The following is a 25,765-nucleotide window of genomic DNA, read 5'->3' on the forward strand; positions in this document are numbered from 1 at the left end:
TTCTCGCGACTTTTGCTTTACCCTTCTGGTGTGCTACTCCTGTCGCGAGACTTCCCGCTCCTCTGCCGCTCCCTTTGCCGCCGCCTTAGCTGGGGACCCGGACCCAATCTCTCCCCTACCCGATCACCCGCCCCGGCTCCACCGAGGCTCCGGTCCCCCAGCCCCGCCTCGCCGCCGCCATGGCGGACCCTAAATACGCCGACCTTCCCGGCATTGTGAGTACAGGGCCGGCCCTGGCTCCCCAGGACCGCGCCCCCGACCTCCCAAGGACCCCCAACAGAAACCAACCCATGACCCCTCCCGCCTGCAGTCCCTCCTCCGCCCCAAGGGCTCCTGCCGCTCTCCCCGACCGGCTGCAGCACCTTCCGGACTCCTCTGACCTGACTGGGCCTGGCCGTCGGACGGCGCATCAGGCCCCCTTTCTCGGCCCAGAAATCGTCAGGGTGTTTACCACTTGTGCCCAAGTGTTTCTGCCATCCGTGTCGACACCACCCGTGCCTCCCCCAAATCTCCCAATAAGCCCCCCATCCCTACCCTGGACATACTCACCAGACAACTTGGTGACGGTCTTCATCCTGCCAAAGGAAGAGGTTTACTGTGGCAGAACCCTTCTTGTGCCCGATGGAAATTCTGTCTTTTGGGGGACCTATGTCTGCCCCTCACTCCTCATGAACAAGTTGGAGTGTACCCTCCTTTTGTGCTCCCTTGCCTATATTCTCGGGGTGGGGGTTGGGGCACAGAACCTTAGGAATTAAGGTCCTGAGTCACTCTTAACCCATATCACAGGGACCTAATTCGAGGAAGGTCCTCACCTATCTTGGACAGAATGATTACCAAGGACCCTTCCTGTCCAAGTTCAGGATAACAACTTTGTTATCACATTCACTGTTTTCCTTAGGTCCCATTTGTACTCGCTGTCACCCCCACTTCACTGAGACAAGGGAACTGACATGCCATTAGTAAGGCAGATGGAGAAGAAAGAACAGAATCCTGGTATCGCAGAACTCTGCCTTCTCCATTAGTTTGTTCAAATGGAGTCGGGTAAGAGGTTGGTGGATGCTAGGTAGTGAGGTTGGGTGGTCACTGCTTCTACCTGCAGGCCAGGAACGAACCAGATGTTTATGAAACCAGCGACCTACCTGAGGATGATCAAGCAGAGTTTGATGCGGTAAGACTATGTGCTGCCTCAGGATTCCTTGGATTCTGACCTCTCTTCCCCCATAGATCCTTTCCCTACTTTGGCAAGCGACCACAATAAGTGGGTATGCCAACTCCAGCCTGAGTGGTATGTAGGTTGCAGAGCTTGCAGCCACCAACAAGCAATGCCAAAGGAGAGTCAAGTCAGTGAAATTACAGCTAACAAGATCTATTTGCAAAGCCCTAATTCTTGGTCCTTTTAAATAAAATTGAAATATCTCAAAACTATTACATTTGGGACTAGTAACTTAATGAGGCTTTTGGGTTCTAACCCATTTCAATGGGTCCTAAAGCCCGAACATATATAATCTGTTTGATGGTAGAAAGTAGGCCTTTTATTTTATTATTTCACTCAATATGTGTTCATTAGTTACCTACCAAGAACTAGTCTTTAAACTAGAGACATACTCTTCCATGTGAATATCAGTGTTCATTGGTCAAGGAATAAGAAGATGATTTGAAGATTCCAAAAAGATAAGGGTAGAGCCAAATAAATTTGAGGGAAAACATAAGTCTTTCATATCAGCAGAGAAGAGGTCATGGCAACACTTTGGCATCCAAGAACTCTGAGGAGGAGGGAATTAGCTGTAGATACATTTTAACCATGAGAAAAGCACTTAGCATTGTTTATTGAATATGTTCAATTTGTGTTGATTTGTTTGGGTTTTGGTACTGGGGATTGAACCCAGGGGCACTTAATCACTGAACCACATCCCCAGCATTTTTTATTTTGAGACAGGGTCTCACTGAGTTACTTAGGACCCCAGTATGTTGCTTAAGCTGACCTCAAACTTTTGATCTTCCTGCCTCAACTTCCTAAGTCTCTAGGATTACAGGTGTGCACTACCACGCCTGGCACCTGTGTTGATTTTTGTGCAATGCAGAGGAGGAAATGTCCCTTCCCTCAAGGAGCCCCAGACTAATGAGGGGATTAGGATACATATGAGAAATAATGGAAGAATTAAGATGGATACATATAGAAAACATAAGGAAGAAAAAAATGAATGGAAATCAATATAGTAAAACTCTGTAAGTGCCAACAAAGACAAAGATCTGTGAGCATTTCTTATAGTATATATGTTTTAGGTTTTATTTCCACAGAGACCTGGGCTGGGGTCACATTGATGCTGTGAAATATCATTGAAGGCCTGACCATAAGTCATCGAACAGTCTCAGTATATGGCCCAGTTGGTGTGTCTTTAAGTCCTGTGGCCATGTCTGTGGGGCTGATTAGTTCTGGGAATTGCTGGTTGCTGATTTATAATGTATGGCTTGGCGTACTCACTTATTCCTTTTTTGGTTCCCCATGTGAAAGTGCTTCCTACATTGTAGGGAACACCTTCCCTGTTCCTTCTCACAGTAGTATGTTCCTTGTGGCTTCTGTTCTTGCTGGCATGTTAGTCTGTCCCCCAAGCGTAAATATCTGGAGATAATGCATATGATGTTGCCCAAGGACCTGACTGCACCTGTCACTCCAAGAGGGTAGCAGTGTTGGAGGAACCTGTCTCCATCCCCACAAGGTAGCAGTGTGTATGCTGAGGAATTCCCTGTACTACCACAGTTTAAAGATTGCTCTCTTTATATTTTGGGCTCTGCCTATAAAATATCAAGCCTTCATGGTGAAATAATGAACAGAATTCTGTCCTTTTGTCACTTAACTGTGATACAAATGGATAATTGTCACATCAGTCTCCTTTTCAAAGAAAAAATTACATTTTCATTTTCCTTTTGAAGATACTTGAATAACTCTTAATGAAAGGAAGATGATGCCCATTGTAGGTGTGGAAAACCTGAATGTGTAGCTCTGAATATGTGGTTCTTTTCTCCCCTCTAAGTCAGAGCAGCCTATTTTAGTAGCAACTAGTACAGTGACTTTTGGGGAGGGCACACCACAAGAGTTTATCTCCTGTGGCATGTTGCCCAGGATGCCAGTGTAGAGGTGCCTAGGAGCTGGATGGTTAAATACAGAAGGAGTTGAGTTGCCTTCATCACCTGAAGCTCAACTAAGTGACTCTCTGTCATTAGAGATTAGTAGGTGGAATGGGGAGACCTTCAGCTGCTTTTGGAGCCTGATGTTTCCTGATGACAGCTAATATCTGGCCCCTGCATATCCCAGTGGTCTTAGAACAACTTTCAGGAAATCAACTGAATAAATGGCTCTTAATACTGAAGTAAATGTGCAACTCAAAAGAGCAGTGAATTGTATTCTTAGCCAGCCAGAAACATTGTATCCACCAGGCCTGCATTCTGACTAGCAACCTATCCCCTTATCACCTACCTGCCTGAGACCTAGCACAAGTAGCAGTGCATATGATATATGAGTTTTTCAATTACCTTTTAATGCCTGGCAACAGCATTCTCTGCTTTGGTCTCCAGATTATTTTTAACTTTGATTATTTATTTATTTACATATGTTCATTTATTTATTTAGTTCCAGGGATTGAATCCAGAGGCACTTTACCACTGAGCAGCAACCCCCTTCTGTTTTTGTTTTTTTTATTTTGAGACGGGGTCTGGCTAACTTTCTAAGGCTGGCTTTGAACTTGCAGTCCTCCTGCCTCAGCCTCCTGAGATGCTGGGATTACAGGCATACACCACCATTCAACTTCAATTTTATTAGCATTTTTTTTCTTCTGTCTTTTTGATGCTGGGAATCAAATCCAGGGTTGCTCTACCACTGAGCTACATCCCCAGTCCTTTTGATGTTTTGAGAGCTTCTTGCTAAATTGCTGAGAATCTCACTAAGTTGCCAAGGTTGATCTCAAACTTGTGATTCTCCTGCCTCAACCTCCCAAATTGCTGGGATTACAACTATGTACCACTATACCTAGCTAATTTTATTATTTTTAAAAATAGATAATAAATGCACAGAAAACAAAACAAAAAAAATTCAAAGTAGGGTAGTGAAAAGTCTGTCCCCTATCCCTGGCTAACACCACTCAGTTCCCTTCCCTGGAGACACCAATATGGCCACCTTCTTGTGGAACATTTTGAAGAGTCTCCAGATTTTTTTTAAATTTACTTTATTTTTTAAAAGATATTTTTTAGTTGTAAATGGATCATTTATTTTATTTATTTACATGTGGTGCTGAGGATTGAACCCAAGGCCTCACACATGCCAGGCAAATGCTCTACCACTGAGCCACAACTCCAGCCCTCAGATTTTTATTGTAAAGGATTATCAAGTAGTGTTGATGCTCACTGCCCTTTAACCTCCTTTCTCTGATTTCTTCACTGCAGAAGAAATTGGACTACTGAAGGAAACAATGTCTTTTAATGTCCCTTAAAGATCTTAATTGCTAGATAAACATAAAAGTTTTATGATTCCCATAGTGGGGGAAATGGGGGGGGGGAAGTAGCAGAAGATTTTAGTTTTTCTACAGTAGATCCTGATTTTTCTCCTAAAATTCCTTTAAAACAATTTTAGCCAGAAGTAGAATATTCTAAAATAAGAGTAGGTAAGAAAACTGTACAGACTCACCGTTTCCTTCATGATCTGGGAAGGTCTCTGCATTTCAGATACTCCTGGGTTGAAGAGCAGCAGGCTTATTTGGAAACTTTTCTTAAAATGTTTTATTAGGAAAACTGGTTCCCAAATGAAATGCCTTCCCTCGGACCCACAGCCTGCCTTGGGTCAGTGAGGCATTCTGCTCATGGCTTTTGAACTGCTGGAACAAGAGGAATAAGTTTAAGAAAGTCTCACTAAAATTATGATTTTATTTCTCCCTTTATTGTGTAATTACCCCCAATGCTATGTAAAAAGAATGGAGAGTTAATTAGCCGTAGTTTGGTAGGGTACCAGCAGAGGCTGCTGGATACTCCCCAATCTGAGATGAAAAACAGTAGGTTTTCTTCCTTACAATTTAAAATATCTAGAGAATGCTTGATTGTGTTCGCTGACTATTGGTGCACTTGAACTTAACCTGAGTTTTTCCTAATGCTTCCCCCATCCTCCCTCCTCACCACCCTGCCTGGACACTAGTTTGCACAAGTAAGACCATTCAGTGCTTCTTCTCTGCATGTTTTTTTTTCATCTGCCACCTCGCATGCAATGCTCTGCCACTGTGCAATTGTTGTAGCTAATCATTTTTAATTTCAATGAGTCCCTAGCTGGGTCACTGAGGAGCCTGCTGGCCTTATTATTAAAGTCATTAATCAAGGTTTAGAAAAGCAACTATGATCCACAAATCATTGTCTCTCCCCCTTATGAGGTCTGAAGAATAAAACTGTCCAGTGGAGGATGGGATAGAAACATGGAGGCTATGATGCTTTTAAGCGAGGCATTTAGGGATCAGAGTTAGCAAGGGTAGCCTTTTTCTTCTTGAGACTATATGGAATTAGATTTTTATGGAATAACTTTGAGACATTCTAGACAAGGGCAGAGAACAAGGGACAGCCAAAGTCTTGCCTTCTTAGGTATATGGGATTATTCCTGGGGAAAGAATTCTCATGTTAATATTCTCCCATGCTAAGCCTTTAGAGTAACGTACATAGGATGGGAAGGAAGTATTATATTGCAGTTCTAAGATAATTTGTGTTGTATTTTTGCAAGTCTTTCTGTTTCTGCACCCCTCCTTTAGAAATGGATGAATGGTCAGCATTGCATTTGTCCATCCTGGACAGTTTTATTCAGTGGCTCTCTCCACCTTCCCTGTCATCATGGTTCTGAAGTCTCCCTGCCTGCAATGTTGGTGTAGAGCCTGAAGAGGTTCAGGGGTAGCAGTGGTCACTTCCCTGCCTGATTTAGAACCTCAGATCTTGTCCTCTGTGACCCAGACACTTAGTCAAAGAGCCCTGAGGAGTCTGGGAGTCCATTAGTGAGAGGGACTGAGAGTCTTGTACCAGGTAAACTGGTATTTAGAGTCAGGACACTTGGAATTTTTCTATCGAGGTGATTGTGGTATACTAGGTTTCCATGGTAACTATTACTACACCAAGTAATAGAAATTCTTCACAAAATCTCATTATCCTTCAACCCACCATAAGATTGACTTGGAAGTGGTGTATATATTTAAAAACAATGTACCACTTTTCCTTTTCCTTTAAGTTTTCTGTCCTCCCCATTCTGCCCATTCCTTACTGTTTGAACTTGAGTTTATGGCCCATTGTCCCCCTAACCCCTTGAGTTTCTCCCCTGCTGGTTTTAGCTTGGTGAGACAAATCAGAGAAATAGTGCATAGCGTGTGTTCCTCCCTTGTGTGTCTGCATGTGTGCACTTGTGAGTGCTTAAGCCCACTGTGGAGACAACCAAGCCTAGACCACAGGACCTGGAGCCACTTCTTCCCTGGGCTAAAAGAGGAGCCTTGCCTGGGCTGGATCCTGGCATTGGCCAGGTACTGGAAAGGTTGAGGGTCAATGTATCTGGCTTAGATTCTTTCTCCCACCATGGGTTTTTTATGTATATGTAACCATACTCAGCCTTCCCTCCTTCCATCTGCCTATCAGCAGAGCTCCACAAAAGCAGAACATGCAATTGGATTTCCCCTCCCAGCAGTTTTAAGCCAGTGTTTTCTAGAATGGAGACCTTATCTCTGTGGCCTGGACTAAAATAAGGCCTTTTTAAAATACTCTCACCCTTCCCCCTTGTCCATCCTCTATCCCCTGTGAGACTTGTGAACAAGGGGTTGGAAAAACATGTTATACTCATAGGCTGGTAGCTGTGAAGCTTGGTGTCCTCTGGGCTGTTTGTGCTAGTATATCATGGCAGAATTGCTCAGCATCACTCAGAGCTGCAGGATGAGTTACCAACCATTCAGGATGAATACATACTAGGCTGTGAAAGGGACCAGGTTTTGCCCTGCCTCTCTCTGGCAGCAGAAAATAAGAACCAGACTGCAGTTGGGTACTTCATGTTTCCTTATAATCACCATCAGTACCTGACATATCTTGTTCTGCCTGGCCTAAAGTTCTATTAGACCACCCATAGGAATACCTTTTGACTTAATTCTGCCATCCAAATGTCCAGTTTTTCACAAGTAAAGAAACCAAGAGACAGGAAGACTTAGACCATGAACTAAGAAGGGAAACTTCCCCCTTGAGAATTACGGACCTTCAATCAGCTACAGGTCCTCAGAGTCTCCATATCCTCTGCTCCATATTCTGCCATTTCTACAACTTCCCCTTTACCTCAGCCTTCTTGCACTTTTCTTTTCCATGCTACTAGCTTCTAACATCTAACTCCCAGTTCTCAGATGATACTAGATTGCTGCTGTTAATAGCAAAGCTTCATGACATCCTCACCACTAGAGAAGAAAGGGTGTCATGGTCTTCTTTTCCTTGGGGTATATGATGACCCCAGCTAAAATTTTTTGGCCCCCAAATTTTGCTAGGCTCCCCTGGGGCCCTGTGGTATGGTATATTTAAAGACTGTCATATAGTGCATGTGACAATTTGCTAATAATAATTTTGTCTTTTTTTCCCCTCTCTCCTCCCCATTCCCCAACTCCCTCTCCTTTTAACTCTTTTGATTTTCTCACCTCTGGGGAATCCACAAGGAGCTGGTAAGAAGCCTGACCTTTCATCTGCTTTTTAACGGGGTGTGCTGTATGGGCAGTTATTTTTCTGTCCTTTTGTTTCTACTAAATCTTTCATCCCTCTATTCAGTCCTATACTCAGCTGACAGACTTTTCCTGTCTCACAGGTCACTGTAATGACACTACCCCTAACCCATGCCCCAGATCTTTTAGACATTGGTGGAGCAGATGCCACTGGAGAACTGTTGTGTGCTGCCCACCTGAGTCCCCTAGGCCATAGCCTCTAAGAGGCTCACAGAGGATGCCAATGTCCTGTCCAGGTCATATTTATATAGCAGGGAAAAGTACTATTTGTTTCTCTGACTGTCCAGAATCTCTGAGCTTCACCTTTCTAGTGAAGCTTCACCTTTCAAGTGTTGGAACATTTTTTACCCCCCTTTCCCCCACTTTCCTTACTTAGGAACATAAATAAGAATGTAGGTTCTCATCTACATAGCACCTGTCTATAATAATGACTTAACAGATGGTGGTTATGATTTCTTTCCTTGGTCTGTAGGTTATACCTCTCATTCCTTATTTATTTATTTGTTTATTTTGTGTGGTGCTGGGAATAGACCCCAGGCCATTGAACATGCTAGGCAGGAGCTCTACCAAGGAGATACAACCTCAGCCCCTATTTTTCATTCCTTTCCTTCTCCCCCCCCCCTCTTTCTTTCATACCAGGGATTGAACATAGGGCACTTAACTACTGAACCACATCCCCAGCCCTTTTTATTTTTTGTTTTGAGACAGAGTCCCGCTAAGTTGTTTAGGGCCTAAGTTGCTGAGACTGGCTTTGAACTTGCAATCTTCCTGCCTCAGCCTCCTGAGCTGCTGGGATTACAAGCACATGAACCACCACGCCCAGCCCATTCCTCTTTTTAAAAGGACTTAAAAATTTAAAGTGGCCTTGATTGGGGCTTTCATGGGGAGAAGCCTCATATTCTTTGTGTGTGTGTGTGTGTGTGTGTGTGTGTGTGTGTGTGTGTGTGTGTGTGTAATTGGGAATTGAACCCAGGGCCTTGTACATAATAAGCAGGCACTTTATCATTGAGCCACATCCTCAACCCTTTAAAATAATTTTTTTTAATTTATTTTTTAGTAGTAGTTAGACACAATACCTTTATTTCATTTATTTATTTTTATATGGTGCTGAGGATCGAACCCAGATGCAAGGCAAGCGCTCTACTGCTGAGCCACAACCCCAGCCCCAAAAAATAAATTTTAATTTTTTAATTTTTTATTTGTTTGTTTGTTTGAGATAGGATCTCATTATGCTGCCAAGGCTGGCCTCAAACTTGAGTTCCTCCTATTTCAGTCTCCTGAGTAGCTGGGATTACAGGCCTGTGCTACCAGGCCCAGGAAGAAGTTGCATATTCTTTTTATTTTCATTTTGAGGTAGGGTCATGCTAAATTGCTCAGGTTAACCTTAAATTTGTGAACATCCTGCCTCAGCCTCCCAAATTGTTGGGATTACAGGTATGCACCACCATGCCTGGCTAGAGAGGGAATCTTCTTTTTTTAAAAAAAAAAAATATTGTTTTTAGTTGTTGATAGACCTTTATTTATTTATATGCAGTTCTGAGAGTTGAACCCAGTGCCTCATACATGCCAGCAGTCAAGTGCTTTACCCCTGAGCCACAGCCTCAGCCCCTAGAGGCGGCATATTCTTGTCAATTTAAGATAAGTGGTTGTCTACTCTAAATCCGATTTCTTCTCAGCTTATAGAAACCAGAGACCACACAGCTATTTGGCAAATGGGTGCTTTAGCTATAATTTCAGAGAATGTTATTTTTTGCTGGGGAGGGTGGTTCTTTTCAGTTTTTGGACCCAGAACCTCAAACATGCTGGGCAAGCTTTCCACTACTGAGTTACATCCTCAGTCCTCAATTTGTGATCCTATCTCAGCCTCCCTGAAAACTAGAATTACAGGCCTATGCAATCATACCCAGCCCCTTTCAGAGAAGGTTCAAGAGAGAATCATTTGCACTTTCATGTGCGGCATTCAGCCCTTTTGTTTTCCCTACCTCTATAACTCCTCTATAACTCCTGCCCTTCCATCTAGCAGCCTCTGAAGAAAAAAGAGAGATCAAAGTTGATAATTCTTATTTATTATCTTTTTTTTTGTTGTTGTTCCAGGGATTGAACCAAGGGGTACTTAACTATTGAGCCACATCCCTAGCTCTTTTTTATTTATTTATTTTTTTATTTTGAGACAGAGTTTCAATAAGTTGCTTAGGGCTTCACTAAGTTGCTGAGGTTGGCATTGAACTTGCATCCTTCTGTCTCGGCCACCCAATCAGCTGGGATTATAGGCATGTACCACCATGCCTGATTCCCCCTTTATTTTTAAAGCTGATATCCATGCTGATTCCTTCTCTAATAGCAGAGCAAAGGTGAAGGACAGACCCTTCCTCTATCTGCTGCTAGCTCTGTGATATACCTCCATTCCCCCTTTCCCCTTCCCACAGAGCCACACAGGCAGAGGTTCTGTCCTGACTGCAGTTTAAAATTGTCTGGATAAAGTTGGCCTTACTCCATAACAAGTAAATCAGAATTTAAAAAGTGGGCCCAGACCACTTAAAAAAATAATTTTTTTTAAGTGATTCTAATGTGCAACCAGTGTCAAGAACCATTTTCCTAGGTGAAGGAAAGAAGAGTCAGTTTGCCTTCCTCCTGTGGAAAGTGGTGATACCTCCCCCAACAGAAAGGGACTCATGAGTCTCCTTTCCCCTTCCTTCAGTGCTCTAGTGAAAGCCGTCAGTCTTCTGACTGAAGGAGGGATGTGAATCAGGAGTGCCTAGTCTTGGTTTAGTTATTGGAACTGAACAGAAAATTGATCTATTAAGGGGGAACCTTCTGCTTCAGTTTCTAGGGTATAGTCTCTTTTACTCTCTCAGCCGTGTCCTCTGCTATGGCAGAGCTTCAGCTCTTTGGTTGTAGAAAAGGGATTGGGGAGAAAGCAGGTGCTGTAGCTTCCCTGTGAAGAAACAGTGCAGCATCTTCATTGCAGGGCTTACATATGGCCCTTGCCCATGATGCTCATGACAAGCAGCTATTGCTTGTTGTTTTTACTAAGATGTCCCATAGAAAATTATCCAGTAAGCCTTTGCCTCTTTTTTCCATCCTCTGAATTGGCTGACCTCACAGCAGTCTGGAAACCAACCTTCTTAAGCCTTCTGCTGGCCTTCCTTTTCTATCTAAGAGCTGGTGTCGTACCTTTAGCAGGTTGAAAGTCCTAATATTTGCACTTAGTTATTGGCCTGTCTGCCTGCCTTCCTTCTGCTTTCCTCCAGCAAGAATGGGAGATTATTCAGTTGGCAAGCAGATTTACTTTTGGGAGGGGGAGGTTAAGAGAGGTCAGGTTGGTTTCTTACCTTTAGTGCATGGTATGTGTCAGATAACTGGGAGGGGTGGGGGCAGGGAGGCTTATGTACAATGTGGGTGGGGAGGTTATGCTGCCTCTGTTCCCAGCTGAATCAGGGTGTTAATATTTATACAACGGAGGTTCCAAATTTACCAGGAAGCTTCTGTTTCCTAGGTTGAGCCTGGGTTGGCAGTTTAGAACAAAATCGCCCTTCTTCCTACTTTCCCTTTGGAACATTAGAGCCTAGACTTCTAGTATGTATGGATTTTTGTGGGATAGAGGAAGTTCTAGACTGGGAATGAGTCAACCCCTGGCCTGAACTACCTATTTCTTCAGGAGGAACTGACGAGCACAAGTGTGGAGCATATCATTGTCAATCCCAACGCTGCCTATGACAAGTTCAAGGACAAGAGAGTGGGGACAAAGGGACTTGGTAAGACTGGGCTGAAAGTTGGGTGAGGGGGATGCCTAGAGGACAAGCATGAGAAGTGGTCTCCTGTCCTCATATCTTAGTGACTTTTGCTCTGGGGAAAGGGTTCCTCAGGGAGATCTCTGTTGGAATCCTTCACAGTCACCTGAGATCATGACTGCCCTGGACCTAGGTTAGGCCCTCAGTCCTATCTTCTTTTCTTGGCAGATTTCTCAGATCGCATTGGAAAAACCAAGAGGACAGGATATGAATCCGGAGATTATGAGATGGTTTGTTGTGTGTGTGTTGATGGGAATGGTGTGGTGATCCTGTCTAGTAGGCATTTTAATAGGGGATTGAGGAGTATAGTTCAGATTCTGAGTTTCTCTGGTTGTATTCCTCAGAAACATAGCAGGATGCAGTTGACCATGTTCTTCCCCCCTGCTGTTTGTTCTGGAGCATCTCCAGACCTCTGGGCTATCTCCACATCTTCTTTACTAGGGTGTTGAGGATTCAGTGTGGGATATGATACCTTATGACTTAGGTCCAGGGCTTGGATAAATTCTGGAGGCTTTCTGAATGGAAGGTGTAACATCAACGTCCATCCTTGCTTTTAGCTTGGAGAGGGTCTGGGAGTGAAGGAGACACCTCAGCAAAAGTACCAGCGACTACTGCATGAGGTCCAAGAGCTGACAACTGAAGTTGAGAAAATCAAGGTAACTGTATACTCTCTCCTCTTCAGCTCTGCAGTGATTTACGTAACAGAAGAGAACCTCCCAGCAGGAAGAGAAATATTCCCTAAGCTCCTGGATAAGGGCACTAGGGTTTTCAGAGTTTGGGAATACACACCTACATTCATTGTTGTTATGTAGGAAGTTTACTATGCTAAAAACCATCCTAGTGGCTTTTAGCCACAACTGTCCTTAAGGCTTCTTTTCCCTTGGGGTACTGGTAGTACCCAGGGATATTCTGGACTATATTCGCAGCCCTTTTTGTTTTTAAGATAGGGTCTCGATAAATTGTCCAGGCTGGCCTTGAACTTATGATCCTCCTACTTTAGCCTCATGATTGGGATTATAGGTGTGCACCACCCTGCCTGGCATCCTTATCTTAAGGCTATTGATCTTTCTTTCTACTTTTTTTTTTCCCCTTGATTCATTCCTGCCACCCCTCATTGTGTACCTTTTTTTTTCATACCAGACAACAGTAAAGGAGTCAGCCACTGAGGAGAAGCTAACCCCTGTGGTACTGGCTAAACAGCTGGCATCTCTGAAGCAGCAGCTGGTTGCTTCTCACTTGGAGAAGCTGCTGGGACCAGATGCCGCGATCAACCTTACTGACCCTGACGGAGCTCTGGCTAAGTGGGTGCTCCACTTTGTTGGAAATTATTGCTGATTGGAATTATGGAGGGACTCAGCCAGCTTCTGACAGGGAAACTAAGGGGAGAAGTGACCTAGCTGTTCATTATGCTAAGGCAAGAAAAGAATCATCCTTCAAGTCATGATATTATTACTTGGTCTCCTGACCCAGGCGCCTACTGCTGCAGCTGGAAGCAACAAAGAACAGCAAAGGGAGTTCAGGGGGAAAGACCACCAGTGGGACCCCCGCAGACAGCAGCCTCGTCACTTACGAACTACATTCTCGGCCTGAGCAGGACAAATTCTCTCAAGCTGCCAAAGTAAATATATATATATAGTATTGATTGGGGGGCCAGGAGAGACATGGCCCTTTAGTTTTTCTTGCATCCCTCTGAAGGAACAGACCTGGGGAGAGGGTACTGGGAAGGCTTCTGAACCATCTTGATGTCTCATTCTCAGTATTTCCCTTGCCTATCTACTTTCAGTTAGGATTTTAAGATTGTGGCTAGGGATGTGGTCCAGGAAAAGGTGTCCCTTGGGGCAGGAATGGGGAATGGCATACAGACAGAGCTGGTTCTTGTTCCTCCCACCTTAGCAACAGAAAGGTGGATAGCAAATCTTACCTCCTTCCTTCCCCTAGGTTGCAGAACTTGAGAAGCGTCTGACAGAGCTGGAGGCAACTGTACGCTGTGATCAGGATGCTCAGGTCAGGTGCTCTCCTATTCTTAGTCTGAAACTTAGATCTTTCACCCTGAGCCCTAAGGTCTACAACATTCCACACAAACCTGGGAAGATAGAAAAGGGATTCGGTTACTGGGATCAAGTGTTAGAACCAGGAGAATGGGAGAAGGCAGTAATCATGTGGAGATAGAAGGACAATTGATTTCTTCCCTCCCTTTCCCACCAGAATCCCCTTTCTGCAGGTCTGCAGGGAGCCTGTCTTATGGTAAGTATGACAGGAATGGGAATATTGGATTACAGAGGGGATTTGAAGATTGGGTCTAAGAATTACTTTGGGGTCTGTAGGTATATTTGAACTAACTCTGGTGGAATAGGAGAGGCCTCTTCTTAGTCTTTTTCTTTGGTGACACTTGTCCCATCCTTCCTAGGAAACTGTAGAGCTCTTGCAGGCAAAGGTGAGCGCCTTGGACCTTGCAGTTTTAGACCAAGTAGAGGCTCGGCTACAGGTATTAAGTGGGGGGCAAATTTGATCCTGGGTGGCTTGGGACTTGGAAAGCCCAGATGCCCTCACTATCAACCTCAAAATATGCTTTCAGAGTGTCCTGGGGAAAGTGAATGAGATTGCCAAGCATAAAGCCTCTGTGGAGGATGCAGATACACAAAGCAAGGTCAGGAAGGTATCTTCTCTAGCTTCAAACCATTCAACCCTCTTAGCTCTCCAAGTGCTGACACTGAAGCATGAGAACACAGTTCTCAGCTCCCATAAGCTGTGTGTGTGCGGTACTGGGATAGAACCCAGAACCTCTTACATGCTGGATAAGCACTCTATCAATGAACCACATCCCCAGCCCTCCCATGTACTCTAATTACCTGAGGGGAACAGGGCAGTGTTTCCCTCTGCCTGTTGGTCCTTCCTCAGTCTAGTGAAGTAGCAGTCAGAGGGTTCTTCACTGGCTACTTCAGCCATAGTCTGTCATGTCCCTCCAGGTGCACCAGCTATATGAAACCATACAGCGCTGGAGCCCCATCGCTTCCACCCTTCCTGAGCTGGTACAAAGACTTGTTAGCATCAAACAGCTGCATGAGCAAGGTGAGAAGCTAGATTCCAGTCATTCCAGGAGTTGAAAAGTGAATCACTTTGGTTGCCCTCTCTCAACTTGGATTCTAGTTTCAACCATACCTTTCTTCTTTTGTAGCCATGCAGTTTGGTCAACTCTTGACACATTTGGATACTACCCAACAGATGATTGCCAGTTCTCTCAAGGACAATTCCACCCTCTTGACCCAGGTGTGTGCCCCTTTATTGATTTGATATCACTTTCTTCCAGCATGTAGAGACAAGGTTCTCCAGCTTTATCTCATAGGGTTTTGCCTTAACCTATTTTGTAGCACAGTGTTGTGGTAGAGGCTTGGTTTGATCTTCCATACTATTTTTCATTGTGGGACCTTTGACAACTTACTTAACCTATGAAGCCCTGTTGTTCAGGAAATTGTACCTTCCTCAGCAATAAGGATGAATTGTGAGGAGGTAGTTGATCTTTCTCCTTATAAAACCTACTGTTTACTCTGTGTCTCAGTGTGGCTTTACCTTTCCTGGGGTCCTTTTCCAGATGCTCCTGAGCACAGTGCATTGGAAAGAATGTAGGCTTGGGTCCAACCTGGCTCTGCCACTTCCTTTCTGACCCTGGACTGTGAGCATCACCTTCATTTGTTAATTCTTTTAGTAAGCCTAGCACATACTAAGTCCTCAATTTCCATTGGAGACACTATTTTCAGTGTTGGAGGGAGCATTAAAGTTGGGAGATCATCATAGGACCATTAAGATAAATGAAAAGTCATATAAAGTACTTGGCATAGTAGTGTTTCTTTAATTTTCTAAAATTTTGAACTAGAGAAACCCTCGTTTCAACAAAATCTCATTTGGTTCTCATTACCTATAAAAGATAACTGTTTTGAAGTCAGGGTGGGAATTTTTAGGAGTCCTACAGATCTTTGAGCTAGGCCCATGGTACTCTAAGAGTAGTGTTGGAAACTGTTGCAGTAAACATTCTCCTTCCAGTATGGTGGTGCAGACCTGTAATCCCAGCAGCTTGGGAGACTGAGGCACGAGGATCACAAGTTCAAAGCCAGCCTCAGCAACTTAGCGACACCTTGTCTAAATATTTAAAGTGCAAAAAAAGGGCTGAGGATGTCCTTCATGGTTGAGTGGGTTCAATACCTGGTTGAGTGAGATCAATACCCTGGGTTCAATACCTGGTTCCCCATCACACACCAAAAAAATCCACCTTGGGGGGCCATAAGCTATTTTTCCATTTCTTTCTTTTCTTTTTGAGAGAATTTCTTCTGGAGATTCCTCATCCAGGTGAGCACCTGGACCCAACAAGTGTAAAACCTCTCTACCCCACTTTGTAGGTGCAGACAACCATGCGTGAAAACCTGGCCACAGTTGAGGGGAATTTTGCCAGCATTGACGAGCGGATGAAGAAGCTGGGAAAGTGAGCACCTTTGGGAGGTGGAGATCAGGAGTAACCCCTGAACTCTGTTAACAGCTTACATAGGGTTTCCCTTCATAACTCAAAATCCCATCCCATTTTACACTGGGGGCAAGGGTTCTTCTTGCATGTGGGGTTTATACCCCTCCCCTGATGAATACAGAGTGGTAGCTGGAGGATATTAGAAGTGGGCTCCCCTTAGGTCCAGGGGAAGAAGAGATGAGCCCAGCTACATGCCAGCTCCTGGCCAAAACTGCTTTGCCTGGTGTGGGGGAGGTTTGGGCCCTGGCTTCCAACACAGCTTTTGTGGCTGACTATAATATTGTACAACTGTTTCTGACCATTAAATGCTGTTGTACTCTGTGTAGCTTCTACTATGTTTCCTGGGGAAGAGGCAGCACTGAGACACAGACATTCAGGGCACAATAGACAATCTAAGCCACTCTCTACTGAAGACGGATTTCAGTTGTAACCTGTTCTTACCAAAGAACTAAATAAAAAAAAAAAAAATGAGTACAGAGCCAGAGCCAGAGTTTCAAAATATTCTCATCTGTTAAATTAAGAGTGTCTCCCATAGAAAAGCAGTGGAGGCCCCATAGGGCAAGTACAAAACAGAATTAAAACTCCCAAGGGTCTTGTCTTTACAAAAGAAAAGGCAGGAGGCAGCCCCTGGACAGCTGGTCATGCTGGCCGCTCCGGTTGGACCACGTTGCATAATCCTCAGTCGCATCATCACAACGTCTCTGAGCATTTTGATTGGGGGGGGGGGGAGAAGGGGCAGTGTAGTGTGTATGGGAGGAGAGACCCAGAGGGCTCTCTTTGCCCCTTTACCCCCTTTTTATATCCCAGAGGAAAGTAGAGGGAACCTGGCTACACCTTAAAATGAGGCTATGTGTTTCAAACCTGGGGACAAGGGTAAGAGGGGATCTGTGCTTTGAGCAACCTGAGCCAGAGGCAGAGGGGTGTTGGAGAGATGAGGGGAAGATGCATGATGCTTATTGCTTTGTACCTTTCACTGGGAAGGAGGGCAGCAGCCAACAGTAGCTCACAGGTTTGTAAACTGAGCCTGCTGGCTTTAAGAAGGGAGGCAATGAAGTCGAATTAAATATAAAAGAGTCATTTGTGCAAAAATAACTTAAATAAAAGACCTGGGGAAGGGGGTGTTCCCCTTAGCGCCTGGTGAGGAGAGGGCCATATGCTACCCCCCCAGGCCTTTTCAGTGACATGGCTTTGGGGGGGAGGGGATGAGCTTCCCTACCCCCTGCAATGGCTCAGGATGGGATTATAGGGGAAGGGGTTGCATTTGTGCTCTGAGTGGGGAGTAGTGCCCCCACCCACTGTCCACAGGTGCAAGTGGCTGGCAGGGACTCCCAAGGCTCAGCACTCAGCTCTCCCCAATCAGGGTCAGATCCAGCTCCAGGTATGGCTGCTATGGGGCCAGTTTCCTCCTCTTGTTTTTGGCAGGACGGCCAGGGCGGGCCCGGGGAGGCAGAGGGACAGCCGCCTATACCAGAGGGGAAGTTGAAAGAAGAAGTGATCAATCACCTAGGTATAAGGAAGTCTTTTATTTTCTCCCCATTCCCTCAAGCCTCCTTTCCTCCTGTCTCATCCCTTACATATTCCTACCCATATCCACACCTACCCAAATGCACACTTACTCGGGTTGTAGGGCTGGGTTCCAAGGTAATATCCTGGCGGGAGCTATTGCTGTTCCGGGTAGGGCTGCAATAAGGGGCACAGATGATCAGGAACAGCTCCCCAAGCACCAGGTGAATTTCAGAAGGTTGGGTGGGAAACTTTCTACATTTGGATAGTAAAGGCATAATATCCTTATTCATATTCAAATAAATGTCTGCCCTTTTTGAAAACCAAGACACTATTTGGACATTTTTGTATTCCCAACAAGGCCAGGCCAATATAGGGGTGGGCCTAACACTCACTTGTATTTTCTCCTCCGGCCACGACGAGACTTTCTGACTATCCCCAGGGGCACCTGAGAAAAGATGGACTGTATGTATGGGAAAAGTGAGAAAAGGGCATGGGGGTCCCAGGCTTTCCTCAGAGACCCTGAGCTGGGACCTCCCTCACTGCACTCACCTTAAGGTCCTCAGAATGGGGCCCAGGAAGGGGTGGATCCTTAGGCTCAGCACCCCCTTCAGCCAGCTCCCCATTATGCTGCCAGTGGTGAGTCCTTCTTGGGGACCGTTCCATTTGTCCATTGAAGCTACCACGTGTCCCCCATTTGAGGGCCAGTCGGCTAGGCTCCCGCCGGCTGCCAGGCTTTCGGCCCCGGCTCGGCCTGGCCTCACCATTAATGCCCCTAAGTCCCCCTCCTCCCCTCCGGCCCCGTTTCCCTGACCCCCTCCCAGTGAGCAGCTCAGGGACTGGGGGGTCAGAAGAACCATGGGGTGGGGCTAAGGCACTGAGGGGAGGCCGGGCAGGCTCTGGTTCAAGGGCTGAGGTGGGACTCTCGGGGGGCAGACAGGGGGCTTCTGGCTGCTCTGGAGGAATCTGCTGGCAAAAATAAGATCTCAGTCTCAAATACAGTCCTTCTTATTTGTAACTCAGCCCTTAATTTCCAGTTTTAGAAAATTTTTCTGACAAATACCATCCCTGCCCTCACCTGGAGACTCTGTAGCAGGCAGGCTAGGGGACTAGAAGCCTCTGAGAGGGGTGGAGGAGCTCCCCCCCCAGGGAGGAGCTGCAGCCCCAACTGGCCAGAGAGAAGAGAACCAGGAGGCTGCAACAGGCTGGGGAGGGTTCCAGGGCTGCTGGTTAGTGAAGACAGGTCACCTGTTGAGAGATCATAGTCAGGGGTCCCTCCCTAGGCAAACCAATTAGGCTAAGCAGATCCTACTATTTTCTTCAGGCTTTACCCAGTGGTCAGAGAAGTTCTTCCCCAATCCATCCAACCTCTGCTCCTAATTTTTATTGCTCTCTTTCACACCAAGAGTCCTCCCCTTCAGACTCACCCAGCAGGCTGGCACTCAGCAGAGGGCTAAGGAGCTGGGGGGGTCTCCCTGAGTTGGAGGGGGCCTTGCCCAGAGAGGAGGCCCCCGGGTCAGTAGTTGCCATGGTGACACTGGAGGTAGGTGGTCCAGGTTGGGGGGCACTCAGGACACAGGGCTAAGAAAGAATGGTTATTGCACTTAACATTTGTAAAGTGTTCACAGACATACTACTTTCTCATACATACAACCTGACTGAAGCTCAAGTGAGGCAAGCTATGCTTAATACATTTAGATTACATTCTTCCAGCCATCCTCTCCCCAACCAGACTAAGCTCCCCCAAAAACATCTGAGGAAGAACTCAGGTATGAAACTGAAAGCCTTTGGTTCCCAGAGCCCATTTGATTCTATTTCTTGTTCTACCCACCCACTCACCCCCTATTCTCACCTGGGGGGGTGTCCCCGAGGGGGGATCCAGGCTGGCAGCCAGCAGCGCGGAATTTAAAGCTATGAGGGTAGGGGGGGCTGAAAGGGGAGGGAAAAGCAGGGGGGGGAGGTCTCCCAAACCTGAAAATGGTTCCCCACTTGGACCCCCAGCTCCCTCTGAAGATCCCTCCCCATCCCCAGCTGTGGGGCCCAGGGCCAGCAGGGGCAGGAAAGAGGCAAGGAGGTTGCTAGGGGGTGCAGAAGGGGGTGGCAAAAGGTCTGAGGGGGGTGGTGGAAGCAAGGAAGCTACCAGAAGGGAAGGCCCTTCAGGCTCGCCTGGGGCTAAAGGGGGGCCAGGTCCACCTGGGGGGGGTAGCAGGGGTTCAGGGGGAGGTTGTCCTCCTCCCCCAGCCAGCATGCCAAATAAACTGTGGCTGAGCAATGGAGAAGGTGGAGGTTGCCCCAGATTCAGAGGGAGAGGCAGGGCCCCCAGCATCCCAGGGAAGCCAGCTCCACTCAGCGCCAGGCCCTGCTCAGGACTGGGGAAAGGGAAAGCCTCCCCACCAGACAAGGGAGGCAGAGGGCAAGCTGGGCCTGCCCCCATCCCCAGCCCTTCAGATGGGCTTTGAAGCACAGAGCTAGGGACTATGGGGGCTTTGGAGGCAGCTGGTGGGGCAGGGGCACCTGTAAAAGAATAGAAATTCAGCTTAAGGGAGGCCCTTTTCTCCCAGCAAAGAACCCAACCTCCCTGCCCCAGCCCAGAAAACCATGAAGAGCTTTCTAAAACTTTACTCTAAATGCCCTGGCTGCCTCTATCCTCCAAGGCTGAGGAAAGGTTCCATAACACTCACCTGGCACACTGCTGAGGCTGCCACTGGTGGTCCCAGGCAGGGAGGGTTGGATGGGGTGCCTGGGCTGGGGAGGGCTCCCTGAGGAGAGGGTTGGGGGAGGAGGAAGGTGTGCATCTGACCCCAAAAGGTTAAAGCTTCCATCAGAGTGGGAAGGGCCAGGGGTGGGGAGTCCCAGCAGGGACAGCACAGAAGGGAGAATTGGTTGGGATGGCTCTGGAATAGGAAAGGGCGGGGGAACAGGAGCAGGGGCCCGAGGACGGCTCCTTCTAGGGTTTTGAGGACTACCCCCTTCAAGCAATCGCAATACAGTTGGGGGTCGGCGGGGACGACGCTGAGAGGGACGGGGTGATGAGTGGGAAGCTGAGGGTGCCTGGGCACGGGGCCTTCGGCCCTGTAAAGTGCTGGGAGTGGGTAGTGGGGGATGCTGTGCCTTGGCCGCTGCAGAGAGTAGGCTGCTAGCAAGGAAGGGGGGTGCCCCAGGCCCCTCCACAGTGGGGGCCCCTCCCAGGGGTCCCAGGACCAGGGGCAGGTGCATAGTGGCTGAAGACACTGGTGGCTGAGTAGCAGGGCCAGGGGGGCCAGAGGGGCCAAGGAGATTATTGCTTGGGGGCAGGGGAGGGGGTGTTAAGGCATCACTACAGTGGAAGAGAGGAGGGTCTGAGGGTGGTGAGGAAGAGGCATGAGGGGCTGGAGGAGAGCCCAGGTCAGAGGGCACCAGGCTGGATCGGACAGTGGTTCCCCAGTTGTAAGAGGGGGCATTCAGGCTGATAGCAGGTGGAGGAGGTGGGGCTGGAGAGGGGGCATTGCCCCTTGGGAGAAAACAGGGGCTGCTGCTGCCCCCAGAAGGAACTGGATCAGGAAGCCTTGGTGGTGGGAAGAGTCCCCCAGGGCCTGCTAGAGATGGGAAGGCCTGGGGAACTGAGGGTTGCTCTTGGGGAAGGGAGCCAGGACCCCCATTAAGTGGAGTTATAGAAGGAACTCGACAGGAAGGACGGGTAGAGGGAGGCCCTGGGGACACAGTGTGGAACATCTGGGGGCTTGCTCCCTCTCCTGCAACAAAAGAGAAATGAAAGGTCAGCCTGCAGCTTCCCTTCTAAAAACTTTATTTTCTATTTTTCAGTCCCATCTCCCCCAGGTTCCCAACCTCCCCTGCTCTTTTTCCACTAAGCAGCTCCTTACCTAACTCCATCCTTCTCCGTGTAACCTCTCATTGAGCCCCTCCCACCATGCACCTTCCCCACCCTTAGGTTTTCCTCAGTCTTTGGTAAAGGATCAAAAGACTCACCAGGAGAAGAGTGTGAGCAGGTGGTCTCCATGCTGCGGTACAGAGTTGCCATAGCAACAGCTTTCCGACGGTGGTTGCACAGCTTGGTCATGTCCTCCTCTGATGCTGGCCCCACCCCAGCCCCACCCAGGGTCACCGGGGCCAAAGGGTCAAAGTTGAAAACCTGTAAAGTAGAAGTCAAAGACAGCAACCCTGAGGGGATGGAATATGTGAGGAGAGCTACCAAGGTCAGTTATTTGCATTAAGTCTTTTGGCTTATCCCTATACTCTATTCAACCCCTCACAACTCTCACCTTAGGGACATTGAGTGGACACTCCAGACCGCACTTACAGGTCCCATCACTGAGGAGGTAGCTCCGGGTTTGCTCCAAGGAAGACAGCTCTGTGCCACTTGGGCTGGGAGAGGACAGTATCAGAGAATATCAAGTTAGCTGACAATGTCTCAGAAGATAACTCCCTAAAGGACAGTTCTCAAGTTAAAAAAAAAGACTTTCCCAGGAAAGGCAGAAAATAAGTGATACGAGAAGAAAAAAAGGGAGAATGATTCAAAAGCTAAGAAATAACAGAATAAAACAGAAAATAACAAAATAACAGAAATAACAGAATAAAAATGCTGAAGAGCTTTGAGAAGAGGGGTGGGAGAAAGAAAACCCAGGCAACTAGGCAGATAGGTCTTGGAGAACTTTGAAGATCCACACCTGATATAGAGCACAGCACCCTCTCGTACACAGCGCTGCCAGCCGATGGGGACAGATGTGGCCACAGGGCCCCCAGCTCTGTCTGCTCCACTGCTCTCATTGCCCCCATTCATTGTGTGTAATCAGCTCCCGCGTGCCTGATAACACAGACATCCATGTGGGCATTAGGAGGATTAAACTGGGCTAGGCACCTGAGGGAGGACTCCCATAAGGCAAAGGTTGTGAGCAGACCCAAGGAAATTCAAGGGAAGTCTCAATGGCAAGGGGAGTCCCTCAGAAAGCTGGAAGGGAGAATGAGCAAGAGTTCTCTTCCATAACACTCTACCTGAACATCTCTGCAAACATTGTGGGGTCCAGTCTAAAGCCGGGGCTGCCAGCTTAGCCCACACCTGCAAACATAAGGAATGAGAAAGGACTGTCAGAAATCTGCCCAACTTGAGAGCACCACAGCCCAAGACACTCTCAAGGAAAGATCCTTAATAATGTGAGTAAATGCCTATAAAGATCTCAGGGATCTGCTGGCCAAATCCACAACCATCCTTTTCAAGCCTAGTCCCTACAAGGCAGAGGATCAGTGCCTCAACTCCAACGGACCAAAAAATCATAGCCTCATTTCTAGAAATATGAAGGGCCAGGCCCCTTTATCCCATTAGGGACACTTTTGTGTGTAGAGTGTGGGCAAATTCCTATAATGACAGGCCACTAGGAAGTTTCCCAGTTTCTGGCCCCTGCTGTTCCCTCCCCAGGAAGATCATATAAAATGCAGACTGTAACGCCACAGGTTAACTAGACAATTGCCCAATTGCCAGCTGGGGTGGTACCAGCAAAGATCCCCCATACTAGATCCATCAGACAATCACTGATCTAGTTCATTTGGGGTTTGAGAGAGGTTAGAATCACAACTCTGTCTTCTCCCAGATCTTAAGAGGCTCCTGAATCTCCCTGAAGCTTAAGGCATGAGGGTCCAGAACCTCCTGTCCCGCTGGCCTCCAATTAGCTCCAAGTGACGTTCTCCTCTGATCTGTGGGGATGCCCCTCAAACCTACAAGTATTCTCCCCAACCTCTCCATCGCTACCACCCCACACTGACGGCTTCCAAACTTTCCCTCTCGTAACAAGGCGCCCTGTCACCCAGACTGCTTCCTTCAGCTTAGGGAGGAGGGGAAGGCGCTCTCGAAGTAGGAAGGAACTTGGGGAGAGGGCGGGCGGAGGGTGGGCGAAGCGCTGAGGGAGGTAGGTGAGGAAGGCAGAAGTCAGGCTGTGAGAAAGAGAAACAGTGAGGGCAGGTGAGGGCGGGGGAGTAGGGATGGGGCCGGGGAAAGGGGCCGAGAGGACGCGGAGGGGGCAGAGGGTAGAAGACAGGAGAGGAAAGGGGAGGGGAGGGGGAGGGGCGGGGTGGGGGGGGCCGGGCCCCGCACTCACCGCGGCCCATGGTTCGGCCGGCCCCGCCCTGCGCAGTCGCGGCCCAGAGGGTGAGTGGGAGGGGGTGGGAGGAGGGTCGGTGGAGCCCGAGCCTCCGGTACAGCCCCGGCCGGTCCTAGCAGGAAGCGCCGCCGCCGCCGCCGATCACCGAGCGGCCTCCCGCGCATGCGCCATAGGGGCCAGGGGCAGCCCTGGGGATTCCGTTCCCAGAAGGCACCGCGCAGGCTGCTGCCGCCGCCGCCGTCGCTGCCGCCGCCACCGCCGCAGCCGCCGCCGCCGCCGCTGCCCGGACGGGAGAGGGGCGGGGCCGGGCCCCCGCCCAGCGGACAGCAGCGAGCCAACAGGAGGGGCTGCAGTGCGCATGCGGGAGCGCGCCTACCCCTCCCCCACAACCTCCCATTAATCCCCAAGAGAACAAACACCCCACGCGGCCCCCGCCCCCCCCCCCCCGCCGTCCGCGGAAGGATCTGTGCCTCTTCCCAGGCCACCGGTGGCCAATCCCAGCCTTCCTCGGGGAGGGGCCCCTTCCAACGCCACAGTTTGTTGGGGGAGCCAGGAATGCCAGATTCGGGCGGGGCCGGCCCCAAAAGATGAAAGTCGCGACTTGCCCCGCCCCGCCCCAGAGGCTTCCAGAGTAGTGTGCTGGGACTTGACCCGCCTTCCCCAGGTCAACATGTCACAACACGACCTCGGCCTGTCAAGTCACATGACCTCTGCCTGTCACTGACAACCTGGTCTGTCTTTAGGCCAGAAGAGACCATCTGGTCCAACCAACCCCCACCTCCATTTACAGAAGGGGAAATGGAAGTCTAGAGCAACGGAACAGCCTGGCCAAAGACCTGTCACTACTATACCAAATAGTCGCAACCGGCCTTGGGACAGTGTCCTTAAACAAACTCTGGTTGCCCCCATGAGGGTATGACAGGATGTGTAAAAGGCCACCACATGGCCTGTTTTCAAAGCATAAGAAAAATATTTTGCATGGTGCTTTTTACTTTTAAGTTGTCTCTAAGTGCATAGTTCTCTCGTTTTACTTTCGCCACTCGTTATATTTAATTTACAAATGAGAACGTCAGGATCCCTGGGCAAGCGAGAGGAAACTGAGACTAGACTCTGGCAACCCAGTCGTGAGCTAAAGTGCGTGCACGTCCCAGGTAGAGAGGTTCTACAGTAGAGGTCACGACCCTAGACACCTGGGAGGCAGGGCCCAGCTCAGCTCCTCAGCAGGGAGTCACAGGACTTGTTATCTGGGACAATGGAAAGGAGGGGTCGTGATCCTTGATGAAGGGCACCAGAGCACCAGTGGCGGGGTGGGTGAAAGCGGGGAAAACAGAATTGAATTGTTCAGATTAGGAACATGAATTCTAGAAATATCCAGGGCTAGTTAGAAACTCCAAGAATCAAGGCAAGGGTGCTTTTCTGAGAGAAGTTAAAAAGGACGACCTAGGGGGTTTCAGTACCTCGGCATATTTTGGAAATATTGGGAAACTAAAAGAGGAGATCCCTTTAAGAAGACTCCAGATGTCAATCTAGGTGGACGGATGCAAACTTTCAAAGGAGGAAGGTTCAAGGGCCGAAGTGCTCATTATCTAGGGAGGGGTCAAGGCAAATAGAAGTCCCTTATGGGAAGGTAAAAAGGGGGTAACGCTAGGTGACAGAATGGCAGTTCTTGGGGGAGACAAGATGCGATAAGCCTCCACAAGGCAGCCTAGGGGCGGCCACAGTTGAGAGCCGTTGCAGCCGTTGGGTGCCGTGAGCTGGCGCCCCGCCCTCTCTCCTCTCCCCCACCCCCCGTACCTCCCACCACCCTCGTTGTCCCCTGCGCGTGCGCGCGCAGACACCGGTTGCCAAACATTGCATCATCCCCGCCCCCCCATCCTCCCCTCCCCCCTTCACACTCCCCTCCGCGCGCGCGCATGACTCACCCACCGCCTCCGCGAAGCCTCGTGACCCAAAGCCACTTCCGGGTCCAACAAGACGTCGACCCCCAAGTGGGAGGTAGCGATGAGGGTGGTGCTGCAGAGCTGCTGAGTGGCGGATATGAGGGATGAGGCGGAGCCAATGCCGGCGTGCCGCTTTTTGATTGGTAAAATTCTGGATCCCGCCCATAGGAGGAGG

General features: G+C 48.4%; 2 protein-coding genes across 13 annotated transcripts; one reads left to right on the forward strand and one right to left on the reverse strand.

Moving 5' to 3' along the window:
* On the forward strand, positions 1 to 17,888 carry Dctn2 (dynactin subunit 2). 4 transcript variants are annotated; one of them, XM_013363051.4, is made up of 15 exons: positions 1 to 215; positions 1,100 to 1,168; positions 11,413 to 11,509; positions 11,714 to 11,775; positions 12,103 to 12,201; positions 12,686 to 12,846; positions 13,016 to 13,163; positions 13,484 to 13,549; positions 13,751 to 13,789; positions 13,953 to 14,030; positions 14,121 to 14,201; positions 14,512 to 14,614; positions 14,721 to 14,812; positions 15,937 to 16,019; positions 16,385 to 17,888. In XM_013363051.4, exons 1-15 carry the CDS (start codon positions 180 to 182, stop codon positions 16,443 to 16,445), a joined length of 1,275 nt encoding a protein of 424 aa, XP_013218505.2. In that variant the 5' UTR covers positions 1 to 179; the 3' UTR covers positions 16,446 to 17,888. The 4 variants fall into 4 exon arrangements, with proteins under 4 accessions (XP_013218505.2, XP_077909396.1, XP_005335737.1 ...); XM_078053270.1 differs by having other exon boundaries at positions 2 to 215; positions 14,121 to 14,192; XM_005335680.4 differs by lacking the exon at positions 16,385 to 17,888 and having other exon boundaries at positions 3 to 215; positions 14,121 to 14,192; positions 15,937 to 16,379.
* On the reverse strand, positions 16,545 to 25,711 carry Mbd6 (methyl-CpG binding domain protein 6). 9 transcript variants are annotated; one of them, XR_013440549.1, is made up of 14 exons: positions 23,648 to 23,957; positions 22,551 to 22,614; positions 22,226 to 22,362; positions 21,821 to 21,923; positions 21,528 to 21,690; positions 20,243 to 21,292; positions 19,414 to 20,075; positions 18,989 to 19,142; positions 18,640 to 18,809; positions 18,114 to 18,530; positions 17,957 to 18,024; positions 17,675 to 17,816; positions 17,351 to 17,520; positions 16,545 to 16,759 (listed from the first exon to the last, which is right to left on the reverse strand). XR_013440549.1 is itself a non-coding variant. In XM_040280425.2 (13 exons), the coding sequence occupies exons 3-13, from the start codon at positions 22,336 to 22,338 to the stop codon at positions 17,446 to 17,448; spliced, it is 3,117 nt and encodes a 1,038-aa protein (XP_040136359.2). In that variant the 5' UTR covers positions 22,339 to 22,362; positions 22,551 to 22,614; positions 25,573 to 25,711; the 3' UTR covers positions 16,545 to 17,445. The 9 variants fall into 9 exon arrangements, 7 of the variants coding, with proteins under 7 accessions (XP_040136359.2, XP_077909390.1, XP_077909392.1 ...); XR_013440548.1 differs by having other exon boundaries at positions 16,545 to 17,089; XM_040280425.2 differs by lacking the exon at positions 23,648 to 23,957 and adding an exon at positions 25,573 to 25,711 and having other exon boundaries at positions 16,545 to 17,520.
* Positions 25,712 to 25,765: the final 54 nt, after the last annotated feature.

The sequence above is a fragment of the Ictidomys tridecemlineatus genome, chromosome 6 (assembly GCF_052094955.1).
Source record: "Ictidomys tridecemlineatus isolate mIctTri1 chromosome 6, mIctTri1.hap1, whole genome shotgun sequence".
In the NCBI taxonomy this organism is placed as follows: Eukaryota; Metazoa; Chordata; class Mammalia; order Rodentia; family Sciuridae; genus Ictidomys; species Ictidomys tridecemlineatus.

Excerpts from the sequence above, each read along its gene's own strand:
- Dctn2 (XM_013363051.4), top strand. The coding sequence starts at position 180 with ATGGCGGACCCTAAATACGCCGACCTTCCCGGCATT. Across the intron at positions 11,776-12,102 it reads AATCCGGAGATTATGAGATG|CTTGGAGAGGGTCTGGGAGT; the intron begins GTTTGTTGTGTG and ends CCTTGCTTTTAG. Across the intron at positions 13,550-13,750 it reads GCTGTGATCAGGATGCTCAG|AATCCCCTTTCTGCAGGTCT; the intron begins GTCAGGTGCTCT and ends CTTTCCCACCAG.
- Mbd6 (XM_040280425.2), bottom strand. The coding sequence starts at position 22,338 with ATGAATGGGGGCAATGAGAGCAGTGGAGCAGACAGAGCTGGGGGCCCT. Across the intron at positions 21,691-21,820 it reads GTCCACTCAATGTCCCTAAG|GTTTTCAACTTTGACCCTTT; the intron begins GTGAGAGTTGTG and ends TCTACTTTACAG. Across the intron at positions 18,810-18,988 it reads GCTGAGTGCCAGCCTGCTGG|GTGACCTGTCTTCACTAACC; the intron begins GTGAGTCTGAAG and ends ATCTCTCAACAG.